Raw genomic sequence first — 12,058 nt, 5'->3', positions numbered from 1 at the left:
ATTTCACTGGTAACTGAAAATACACTGGTTTACTTCTCAAGTCTATAGAAAATTAAATCTGTTCCCCTAGTGCTTAACTTTACATGGTGTAACTTAAAGCAAGACATAGCCCAGTGACTGCAGAGTGAGGAAGTGTGTTTGTGACTCAAGCAAGACAACAGTCTGCATCATATTTAAAAGTGAAGCTTAAACTTATTCAGTCACCTCTTGTTTGTTCAAATTTTGTGAATGCCACTACAATGAATGAGTAAGGACACAAGTGTTCTTTAATAGAATTCTGCCTCCTGGAAGCAGCTAATACATGGCAGGATTGGAGAGCAAAGCTATTACGGGTAAAACACTTCACTGGTTTAATGAATGCCATTTTTCCTTCATTTCTTTCTCATTTGTTTTCAAAGGTATTGTCATGGATTCACCCAGAAAGTCAAGCAACGATCACTCGCTGTAGCCAGCCAATGGTGGGAGTGAGTGGCAAGCGAAGCAAGGAAGATGAAAAGTACCTTCAAGCCATCATGGATTCTAATGCTCAGTCCCACAAAATCTTCATATTTGATGCAAGGCCCAGTGTGAATGCTGTAGCCAATAAGGTCAGCTGCTTTTTCCTGTCTAAAGCAGGGATGCAATAATTTAGAGCACATTTTCCACCACCATTTCAAATGATTGCTGAGGATCACAAAGGGTTTTCCCCTGTAAAAAGAATCTTATGTAGTGATCTGACTTTTACACCTTTACTGGTATCTGTAAGATCTCTGTGTGGCCACTAAAGGCCCACTTGGGATTAATCTACAACAGGAAATGAGATTAGATTGGAAGGGGAAAAGTCAAAGTAGTTCCGAGGTCAAACTGCAGAACCCTGGATCTTGCCTATCACTATTTTTCACTTCATGTGGTTGAAAGACTGCATCCTCTAACAGCACCAGAAGTCTGTCCCTGTTAACCCTGATGGGAGCAGGGGCTGCTCAGCACTTCTGAGAATCAGGTGTCATGATCTTTGAAACATACTTTCAAAATCTTATATTTTGAATCTGTGGATCTTTAAAGTGTAGGGATGTTGCTGAGTTCTTCCTGCTGTTAAAGAATCATAGAATAGTTTGGGTTGGAATGGATCTTCAAAGGCCATCTAGTCTAACACCCCTGCAGTGAACAGGGACATCTTCAGCTAGATCAGGTTGCCCAGAACCACATCCAACCTGGCCTGGAATGTCTCCTGGGATGAGTCTTCTACCACTTCTCTGGGAAACCTGGTCCAGGGTTTACCACCCTCACTGTAAAAAATGTCTTCTCTCTTTTAGTTTAAAGCCATTACCCATTATCCTGTCCCTACAGGCCCTGCTAAAATGTGTGCCCCCATCTTTCTTACAAGCCCCCTTTAAGTACTGGAAGGCCACAATAAGGTCTCCCTGGAGCCTTCTCTTCTCGAGGCTCAATAACTGTTTCCAGAGGTGCTCTGGACCTGCTCCAACAGGTCCATGTCTTTCCTGTGCAGAGGATGCCTGAGGTGGACACAGTATTCCATGTGGGGTCTCATGAGAGTGGAGCAGAGGGGGAGAATCACCTCCCTTGATCTGTTGGTCACGCTCCTTTTAATGCATCCCTAGATACAGTTGGCTTTCTGGGCTGTAAGCACACACTGCTGGGTTACATCCAGCTTTTCAGCCACCAGTAGCCCCAAGTCCTTCTTGACAGGGCTGCTCTCAATGCCTCCCAGCCAATATTGGTACTGGCATACTGCCCCAGCAGGATCTTGCACTTGGCCTTTTTGAGCCTCATGGGTCCACTTCTCAAGCTTGTCCATGTCCCTTTGGATGGCATCCCTTCCCTCCGGCCTGTCAGCTGCTCCTCTCAGCTTGGTTCATCTCCAGACTTGTTTGAGGGTGCACTTGGTCCTACTGTCTGTGTCATTGATGAAGTTATTAAACAGTACTGGTCATGGTGTCTCCTGAGGGACGCCACTTGTCACCAGTCTTCATCTGGACACTGAGCTTGTGGCCACTGTCCTCTGTGTGTGACCATCCAACCAATTCCTCATTCACCAGACAGTCCATCCATCAAATCTGTATCTTTCCAATACAGAGAGAAGAATGTTTTGGGGGACCATGTTAAAGACCTTAGAGAAGTCCAACATCCGTAGCTCTTCCACTGTCCACTGATGCAGTCACTTCATCATAGAAATCCTCTAAGTTGGTCAGGCAGGATGTGCCCATGGTGAAGCCATGCTGGCTGTCTCAAATCACCTCCCTGTCCTCCATGTGCATTAGAATAGCTCTTAGGAGGATCAGCTCCATGATCTTCCCAAGCACAGAGGTGAGGCTGTGAGGTCGCTTGTCTCCAGGATCCTTTCAACCCTTTTTAAAATGCTTGTCTCATGCCATCACTCTAGTCCCTGTTTTAATGGCAGAACTGCTTTGTTGCACTAAAGCTGGTGTTTTTCCTTATTTTGAAACTGTCTTTCCCTCTGCTTAGGAAAGGCAATTAGTGTGGGGGACATACTCCTGGAGCAGTATGGTAAATCTGTAAATGACAGAACAGCGACTCTAGTGAGCTAGCAGCTTGAATGGGGATAAATGATAATTACAGAGAAGAAGAAAGCTTGTAATGTGATATTCTTTGGTAAAAATTATAGCATTCATTAACTATTGCAGGAGAGAGACACAAAGTGTGTGCCTGTACATGTTTGTTCTCATTTGTAAGATAAATCCAGTGTTTTCTGCCTGCTTTAGAAGCACAATCACTGTGGTATTTTGTGAGCTGATGTTTGCTCAGGGCAAACGATGGGGATAAAGTATAAAATATGGATTTGCTTAGTGATTTGTATGTGGATTTTGTTCTGCAGGCTAAAGGAGGGGGCTATGAGAGCGAGGATGCCTATCAGAATGCAGAGTTAGTGTTCCTGGACATCCACAATATCCATGTTATGAGAGAGTCACTGAGAAAACTGAAGGAAATTGTGTATCCCAATATCGAGGAGACTCACTGGCTGTCTAATTTAGAGTCAACTCACTGGCTAGAGCATATCAAGGTACGCATCTCTGCATCCCCTGATGTGGCTCAGTATCTGCAAGTACCAGTCTGTTCACTGGGAAAGGTTATCCAGAGCCAGCTCCAGCAATTTGAAGACTTAAAATTTGTTTTCAGTTTATAAACAACTAAAACCATGATTTCATGGAATGTGGAATCTTGGAAGAGATGGGAAGAGGGATGGGTGTGGGGGTTGAAATACGGAGAGTTGGTGTTTTGGAAGTGAAGTGTGTTCTTGGTAATGCGTAACAGTGAAAGCCCTGGTTCAGGCACAGGAGTCCCAGAGTTTCCAAGCTCTTGACTGGAGGATCCTTGACATCCTGGTGTTACTGATGGTCCAGACCAGTAAGTGCTGGGAGTTTGTGACCCATCAGCTTTTCAGGAGTCTAAGCAGAGTCAGAATGAGTGGGGCAAAATTCTTCAGCTTCTCTGGGTGTTGGTTTTCAAATTCAAAGCTCTCTCTCCTATCAGTGTCCAGCTTACATTGTGAACCTGCTAATGCAGACAAGGGGCAGATCTGCTTCTGGGCAGTTTCAAGGCGATGGCCTTTTGTGTTTGTGTCAGACACAGACTGCTCCTGCTTTTAAATTCTGACCTCTTCAAGGTCAGAGCTTAATGCAAAAGCTCTTCTAGAGCTGTGCCTACACCACAGCTTAGATGTGTTGTCATCTGGCTGGAACAGCAGATGTGTTCACCAGTTTGCTGTTGTAGTTGGAACTGATTTACCATTCCCCTTGAGGCAGGCAGAGCCCTTGGTTTGCCCTGTGTTGTCACTGGCCATTTTTCATTTGCAGTCTCTGTTCCAAAGAGGTTTCGTAACTTCATTTTCCCCCTTGCCCTAGCTCATTCTTGCCGGAGCCCTTCGCATCGCTGACAAGGTGGAGTCAGGGAAGACATCTGTGGTTGTGCACTGCAGTGATGGCTGGGACCGGACCGCCCAGCTCACCTCCCTGTCTCTGCTCATGTTAGACGGCTACTACCGGACTATCAGGGGCTTTGAAGTGCTGGTGGAGAAGGAGTGGCTGAGCTTCGGCCACAGATTTCAGCTGGTGAGTGCCCAGCCCTGGGAAGGCACTGGACAGAAAGTTATTGTCCACCTTGAAGGCTTTCAGAGGAGTTAGGCCTTTCCTGTAGGAAGCCCCCCAGCTGAACTCACAGGAAAAAAGGTGAATGTTGCTGTTGCTGCTGTTTTCTGCCTATAAGTCCAGTGATCTCTCAACCTCCCTGGACACAGTATTGGTTAGATAGAGGGACAGATAGTATTAAATCTCTCAGGTGCCTCACTGACATGCATTCCCGTGCTTAACCTTAAACAGTGTGCTTTGGGTTCTGTGTTTCTGCGGGGAGTTGGCAGAGACCACTGAGGTATTTTTTACCTCTCTTTCCAGTTCAGTCCATTTTCTGAGACTGCTTGGACACTGTCACCTAACAAATGCCTTGGTATTGAGCAGAGTGAGGAATTTGGTTGTGGCCTTGACCTCATATTCTCTTCAGGTACATTTTATTTTTGAAGAGGCTTTTAATGGTTTAGGTAAAAGATCAGCAGCTTGAGACTGGACCAAGAGTAGCTCATGGTTGTGCCTCTAGAACTGGCAGAGAGCAGCTTTGTGGGTATGTATGATACAGCAGTTTGTTACAGTTTGCACTGATGGGAATTGAGAGATTCCTTTCAGTAGAATCCTTTCAGTCTTTGTTCCTGTTGTGTTTTGCTGGTAGCTGTTGTCTTGTGCCTGTTAATATTGGCAATGGATAGAGCAAGGTCTGTTTACAGTGCATGCAATGGTGGGTTGCATAGTCAGATGCTGAGGAAGGTGGGGAAACTGAGACACGAAGTTTTGCTGCAGCAAAGCTGTTACCTGGTGTTTGAATGATGAGTATTTTAGCCTCCCTGTCTATATAAGGAAGACAATGACAGTGATTTCCTTTGGTGAGGGGACAGCGGTATTACAGAAGTAGGGATCTCTGTTACTTACGTGTTCTTTGCACAGTACTCAGGGTTCCTGGGTAATACACAGCCCCTCATGTACTGTGTAGTTGTGAGGAATCCTGTGTTGGCCACACAGCACGGTGAGGGCCGGAGGCCTCCTTCTGGGGATACTTTCATCACTGCCTCTGCTGAGGTGGCAGGAGATGGGTTGGGTCAGTGTTTGTACAGCACTTGGAAGCTGCGAGGTGTTGTGTGACGGTTCCCGCGGCATGCCGTGCCTGTAGGTACTGCTCACATGGAGCACACTGTACTACTGCAGTAGCCAGGGCGACAGCTGCAGCTGAAGCAAGAAGTATTCCCATTTTTTTTCCCCTTCTGAACTGTAGCTCTTGACTGGAACCGGTGCCAGCACAGCATCTGGAGCCGCTGGTCAAACAACTTCTGTTTTCATTTAGCACGGAAATACCCCCGTAAAGACATTTCACTTCAAAGACGGAGGGAGTAGCTGTCCTTCACAAAAGGGACAAAGGAAACCCAAGATTCATTTGAACCTTGCTAGAGCTGTTGGTAAAGGTGTGGGTGGCTGAGAGGAGACCCCAGTAGTTTCCCTGTGCGACTCAGTTCTCTGTTCTGCTCTGTTTCAGAGAGTTGGCCATGGAGACAAGAATCATGCGGATGCAGATCGCTCTCCTGTCTTCCTCCAGTTCATCGACTGTGTCTGGCAGATGACGAGACAGGTAGGTTCTGGGTGGCACACGTCTGCAGAGCTGTGTCTGGCTGCAGGAGCAGTTAACAAGCTGACTTGCATGGAGTATGTTTAGGGGAGAGAGTGAATGCAGGAGGTCACAGGCAGGCCACAATGTCAGCTTGAATCAGATTTGTTGCTTTGTGGGTGCTGCTTACCTGCATGCTGCTGTAATAAATGTGAGCTTGTGAAAAGAAGGCTGCCCAGAGAAGCTGTGGCTGCCCCATCCCTGCCAGTATTCAAGGCCAGGTTGGACGGGGCTTGGAGCAAGCTGCTCTAGTGGAAGGTGTCCCTGTCTGTGGCAGGGAGATGGAACTGGATGAGCTTTAAGGTCCCTTCCAACCCAAACCATTCCGTGATTTTAAGAGCCATTGTGTTCTGCTTGGGTTGCTCCTGCAAGCAGGCATCCTGTCCTGCAGCTGTGAGGTCAGGATGTTGACTGGGGCAGCCTGGGCAGAGCAGGGGGGTTTGTGAGGCCTCCTGTTTTCCTCATTGCCCCAGCATGTTTTTGTGTTTCACTGCACGTGTTCTTATGGACACTTTGTGGAGCTTCAGTTCTGCCTGTCTTTGGTCTGGTTGTGTCTGCATGGAGCACCATTAGCAAACACAGCTCCCACCCATACACCTGCTCCTACCATTGACCCCCGTTGCAGGATGCCTCCCTGCTGTTCCCTTTGGGAAGGGCTGTGTTACACATACAGGTGATTTCCATTTGGCTCTGGGCAATATCCAGTTCTTTTTTATGCATTATTTCACATGTGCTTCAGCCTTTTGCTCCCAGTGTCACTGCATGGGCTGTCATGAGGGGCAGGCATAGCAGAGCAGGCTTCGGCTTGAAGCAGCCCTGAGTGTGTATAAACACAACGGTCAAACCCTTCAGACCTCTGGCTTCTGCTCAAAATTCCTCTCTGCACGTGTAGAACAGCTTTCCAAGAGAGAAACTCTTGCTTCTGGGAGGAGCAAATATGATCCTGACTGTGCAGCCAGGCAGGGAACAGGGACAAATCCTGTTTTAGGAATGAAAAAGAGAGGACAGCTCCTTACCACGAAGTGGGAGAAAGCCGATTTACAATTCCTTCTCTAAAATCCCAGCCTAACTTTCTGGTTCTCTCTGTAGTTTCCTACAGCATTTGAGTTCAATGAGTACTTCCTGATAACCATCCTGGACCACCTGTACAGCTGCTTGTTTGGGACCTTCCTGTGCAGCAGTGAGCAGCAGAGAGTGAAGGAGGTAAGACAGCTTCTTGCCAAGGTGAAGGCCTGGTACTGTGATTGCTTTAGCAGGCCAGATGATGCTAGAGAAGTTGTTTCAGTGCTCAAAGACAGCAGTAGCTGCAGGTCTGGGTAATGCTGAGCTCTCTTCTTAATAGCTGGGACATGGGGTATTTTCCTCTGCACAAACTGCTGTTGGAGGCTTCACATTTCAGAGCATTACCATTTCCCTCTGGACAGTCCTGCTGCTTTCAGCATGGCTTTCAGCTACTCACTGCTGGCTGAATAGCTCCTAGGCAGTTGGAAATGCAGTTTTTCTTTGAAGCTCAGTTTAATGTAACCTCCCCTGTGCAGACTGGTACCTTTCTGTCCTCCCTTTTCCTTGAAGTAGTGCCTTTAGGTTGCTGTTAACTACCACGTGTGCGTTGTCATTCTGCACACACAGGTTACAGCAGGTAACTGGTTCTTGCTGTGCTTGAGTTTCTCCAAGAGGACAGAGCTGCCAGTACTGGGAGGGACGTGCCCCTAGGTCCTGCCACAAGCCAGCTCTGCCCTGCAGTCTGGTCCAGGTTTGTTTGCCAAGGGAGGACCATATAGATGGGCACATTCAGACCCAGCCTGAAACCAGGAGGAAAAGTAGTGACCTGAAGATGGAAGGATTTTGTCACCAGAAGGTTAGAGCCTACCATTGCAGAGGTGCACTGAGGACAGTGCTGCCTGGACCTGATGTGGTTGTATCAGTTAAAAAGGAAAAAACAGTTTAAAAAATACCCTGTTGTACTGTAGTGATAGCATTGTACTGCGGTGAAATCAGGGTCCGTGTTTCCTCTAGAGTTCACAGTGCTGGCATAATTGTCATTTCCAGACAAGAACAGCCCCGTGCTGTGTAGGTTTGGGTTTTAAGGCCTCAGCCTAGTGAAGTACTTAATCTAGAAAGCACTTCCACACTGGTTTCACCGGGACTATTCACAGGCCTAATTATTCCACTAGATCAGGGCCTAAGTCAAATGTTTTCTTTATTTCTTTGCAATTAAATACTGGAGCAAGTCCCCCAGGAGCACTTTAAAGAGTGAAGTTTAACTAAAGCAGCGAGAGCTCAACGCCAGCGTCCCATTGCTGTGCTGATGGCAATTCCCACTGCGTGTTCACGTGCCAGGATGCATGTGTGCCTCTGCCTGCCTCTGTGCGCTTCGCTTACAGTGACCACATCAAAAGAGCAGGGTTATTATTTAAGCTACAGAAAGGCAAGGGGCTCTCTATTAATGACAGGCAGATGTATATATGCTGTTGAACTCTGTAGGTAAATGCTGGGATTTGTAGGGGAAATAAAGCCTCCTCCACCCCCTTCCCTTACAGAGCCTTCCAAAAAAGACCGTATCGCTCTGGTCTTACATCAACAGCCAACTGGAAGACTTTACTAACCCCTTGTACGTGAGCTACTCCAACCATGTCCTGTATCCCGTGGCCAGCATGCGCCACCTCGAGCTGTGGGTCGGCTACTACATCCGCTGGAACCCCAGGATGAAACCCCAGGTACGTGTGTCTCCTCCCAGGATCGGTCTTTTATTTCCCTCTCTATGGGTACTAATGCTGTCGGTTTGGAATTCAACACCTTTGAGGCACAAGAATTAATGTGGAAACTTACAGTGGTGCTGCTTAAACCTAAACCCAAAAGCCTAAATGAAGAACCAGCAAATGAGACAGCAGCACTGCCTGCTGCCTGTTGCGGATGCTCAGCTGGAGGTTGCTGCCTTGTGAAACCTGCAGGAGCTGAAGATACTCAGCAGGCTCGAAAATCCCATTTAGAATATGTGGAAATTACAGAAATCACAGCATGGTTTGGGTTGGAAGGGACCTCCAAGTTCATCTACTTCCAATCCCCCTGCCATGGGCAGGGACACCTTCCACTAGAGCAGGTTGCTCCAAGTCCCTGTGTCCAACCTGGCCTTGAACATTGCCAGGGATGGGGCAGCCACAGCACCCTCACAGGGAAGAACTTTTTCTTCCTATCTAATCTCAATCTCCCCTCTTCCAGTTTAAAGCCATTCCCCTTGTCCTGTCCCTACGTGCCCTTATAAAAAGCCCCTCTCCAGATTTCTTGTTGGCCCCTTCAAGCACTGGGAGCTGCTCTAAGATCCCCCCAGGGCCTTCCCTTCTCCATGCTGAACAAGCCCAGCTCTCTCACCTTCCCTCCACAGCAGAGGTGCTCCAGCCTCTGATCATCCTCACTCAGCTGCACGTTTCGTTGCAGGAACCTGTCCACAATCGCTACAAGGAGCTTCTTGCCAAGAGGGCTGAGCTGCAGAAGAAAGTGGAGGAGCTGCAGAGGGAGATCACCAACCGTTCCACCTCATCCTCAGAGAGAGCCGGCTCTCCCGCGCAGTGCGTCGCTCCTGTACAGACAGTTGTATGATAGGGACTATTTGTGCCAAGTACCTTCCCAGGACCACGGGGCAGCATTTCTGAGCCCCTTTGCTTTCCAGTGTGGTGTCTGGGAGATGCCAACCTATTTATTTATTTCTCTCCAGGGTAATTTATTAGTACTGTAGCACTAGAGGAAGCTTAAGCAAAAAGAAACAAACAAGGCCCCCTCTGCAATTAACCTTCTCAGTGGCTAGATGATAATACAAGGTCATTGCACTTGCCACCTAAAAGAAACCTGGAGCTCAGTCTTTGTTCACTTATGTGGAAATCACTTGGTTTTGAAGAGAGACTGGGCGCTAGGATAAAGTACAGTGGAGGAAAAACATCCACTCACAAGTATGGAAACTCTCCCCTTTGCTAAAAGGAAGTATCAGCTCTGACTCTGTTGAAGCCTAGAAAACAGCCATGAAGTGAGGAACCCTCCAGTGTTAGTTCCTGCACAGCAGTGTTCATGAGAACATTAGCCAACAGGGACAAGCAGTGACAGCCACTGGAACATATCACTTTCTTGCTTTTCCCTTCACTTTGACCTGGACCATAGGAAGCCATGTAAATGATGCCTTATCTGAAGAAATGGCAGCTTCTACCGATAGGGGACAGTGGTAGAGGAGCAATCGACAGGACAAAGTTTACTTCCATCTCTGCAACTTAAGAGTCTTGTTTATGGTTTACACTGGATGTGCAGGATGCAGCTTCAGCCCCTCTCTGTCAGAGGGGAGCAGAGCACAACTCCCCCAGGGTTTCTGCAGCTCCTCTGTCCTCCAGTGCCTCAGCCTCACAAGGTTATGGAACACTGAGTGGCATGTGTGAGCTGCTGGGATCAATCACTTCATTCCTCTTAGGTAAACCTCATTAGTGCTTTTAATGCTTCTGTGGAGGATCATAGTGGCGTACTTAAGGTGTTTCAGTGTTTTGTTAACTAAACTAATGGAAGCAACTGTGCATCAACCAAAGAAGCCTTTCTGCCTGCATTGCAACTGCTGTTTAAAGTTATTCAGAACAAACAGCCAGTTTCTGAGCCCTAGGTTGAGGTCTCTTTCCTCATAGTGTACTTCAAGAGTTAGTGGCACCTGACTACACTTAAGTCCAAATTCATTTTTAATACAGAAGTTTACTGTAAAGGTGAAGATAAAACACCAAGTGGGTGAAATCATGCCTGCCTCATTGATCTTTCAAACAGGCGAGTACAAGGTTATAGAAGACATATCTGACAGCAAAGGGAGTTATGCAAGTGTGAGGATCTTTACTCCAGCCTGATTCTCATCTCCAGGCTGAGGGGCATTGCTTGGTCTGGGTTCCTGCATGGCTCCTTGACAGGATCCCACACTGTGCTCACCATTACCATGCTGCTTCACTCAGCTTCTCTTCCCCAACAGGAAGTATTTTCTGAGGGAGTACAAGAGCAGACCAACTTACATGTAAGAAATAGCCTTTCAAAAGCCACATTCCTTCAAAAGCAGTAACAGTCATTCCCCTTCGGTCTCCATTGCCATCTACTCTACTGCAATCAGTGTCTCAGTGCTTACACAGAAATCCACAGCCACCTTCTGACAGGAGGAATCACAGGCTGTATGGATCACTGCACTTGTTATAGGGTGGCCTGGGATGTATGGTATTGTTCAATGGTGCAAAGAATCCACACACACGAGACCTGGAGAACATGGAGTTGTTGTAAGGGTAAAGGGCAGGATCTGCTTGTATGTACAATCACTACATAAGATGGTTCAGAACATTATTCTATATTAGCAAACTGACTGTGTGTATATTTTGTTTCTTAATGAAGGCTGTTTGGATTCCTTAACACTAATAAAAATGGATATGTGGGTAAAGTTCCTGTGTTTGTTTCAACTGTGTGGTTCTCCAAATGACATGGACGAATAATACAGCACTGAAAATACAGTTTGTCAAATCCAGATCTCTCTCTCACCCTTCTGTAGATACTCCTGCACAATGCTCATGAGCAAACCCTGAAATTCAGAGCACCAGGAAAACAAAACTCAGCTTTGGACAAGTTTCTCTTCCATGCAGACCAGTAGTAACAGAGACACAGTGCTCAGTATGACAAAAATACTTTCACAGTAAGTAATCATTCTTGCATTTCACAAGGGCATTAGCACAGCAACTGCTCTGTAAAAGGATCCACATCTCTCTATGTAAGTAACTCACTAAGTCCAAATTCACTTGGATGATTTGGGATCAACTCAATGCCTTGATGCTCTCAGGCCTGGTAGGTTTAACTCCAGCTTGGGCATATGTAGTCCAAAATACCTCCAAAGCCCTCCATAAGTAAGAAGCTGCATGAGGACAGCCTGAGGTCATGCTGAAGTTAACCCATGTCTGAGCACCCTGATCCTGAAAGGTCCTTCCCAAGCACAATCAGTGTAGTTTCAGCCCTGGCTGTTTCAGCCCCTCCAGGATGAACTGCTGTTCTCCAAATGGTTCCTCCAGCAGCATGGAGCCCATGTCTCTGACACAAATGAAGGGGATGGCTCCAGGCTTGGTTAACAGCCACCTTCTCCCTTCACAGCAAAAACCTTGTGTCATTAAAACGCCAATCCCTTGTGCCTGCATTGACCCTGCACAGGTCCCAGTCAGTTCAGCTACAAGCAAAGATGGACAACTCTGACCCTCACCTTACCTGCAGCTTGGCAGCAGCTCATATTCACCACCCTGATCATACATCACAGAGCACACTGCATGGGGCACAGTGCAGCAGCAAACCCTAAGGCAGA

General features: G+C 47.2%; 1 protein-coding gene across 2 annotated transcripts in view; it reads left to right on the top strand.

The window, feature by feature from the left end:
- Window positions 1-11,155, top strand: part of MTMR2 (myotubularin related protein 2) — a 40,627-nt gene extending 29,472 nt beyond the window's left edge. For both annotated transcript variants that reach the window (XM_034072403.1, XM_034072412.1), the window contains 7 exons: window positions 399-587; window positions 2,834-3,019; window positions 3,861-4,067; window positions 5,590-5,682; window positions 6,808-6,921; window positions 8,259-8,435; window positions 9,154-11,155. In XM_034072403.1, coding sequence (XP_033928294.1) covers window positions 399-587; window positions 2,834-3,019; window positions 3,861-4,067; window positions 5,590-5,682; window positions 6,808-6,921; window positions 8,259-8,435; window positions 9,154-9,315 — 1,128 coding nt within the window. In that variant the 3' untranslated portion in view covers window positions 9,316-11,155. The remainder of the gene's footprint in view (window positions 1-398; window positions 588-2,833; window positions 3,020-3,860; window positions 4,068-5,589; window positions 5,683-6,807; window positions 6,922-8,258; window positions 8,436-9,153) is intronic.
- Window positions 11,156-12,058: the final 903 nt, after the last annotated feature.

Source organism: Melopsittacus undulatus, chromosome 2, assembly GCF_012275295.1.
Source record: "Melopsittacus undulatus isolate bMelUnd1 chromosome 2, bMelUnd1.mat.Z, whole genome shotgun sequence".
Taxonomy (NCBI): domain Eukaryota; kingdom Metazoa; phylum Chordata; class Aves; order Psittaciformes; family Psittaculidae; genus Melopsittacus; species Melopsittacus undulatus.
This window is presented reverse-complemented; position numbering and strand designations above follow the sequence as displayed.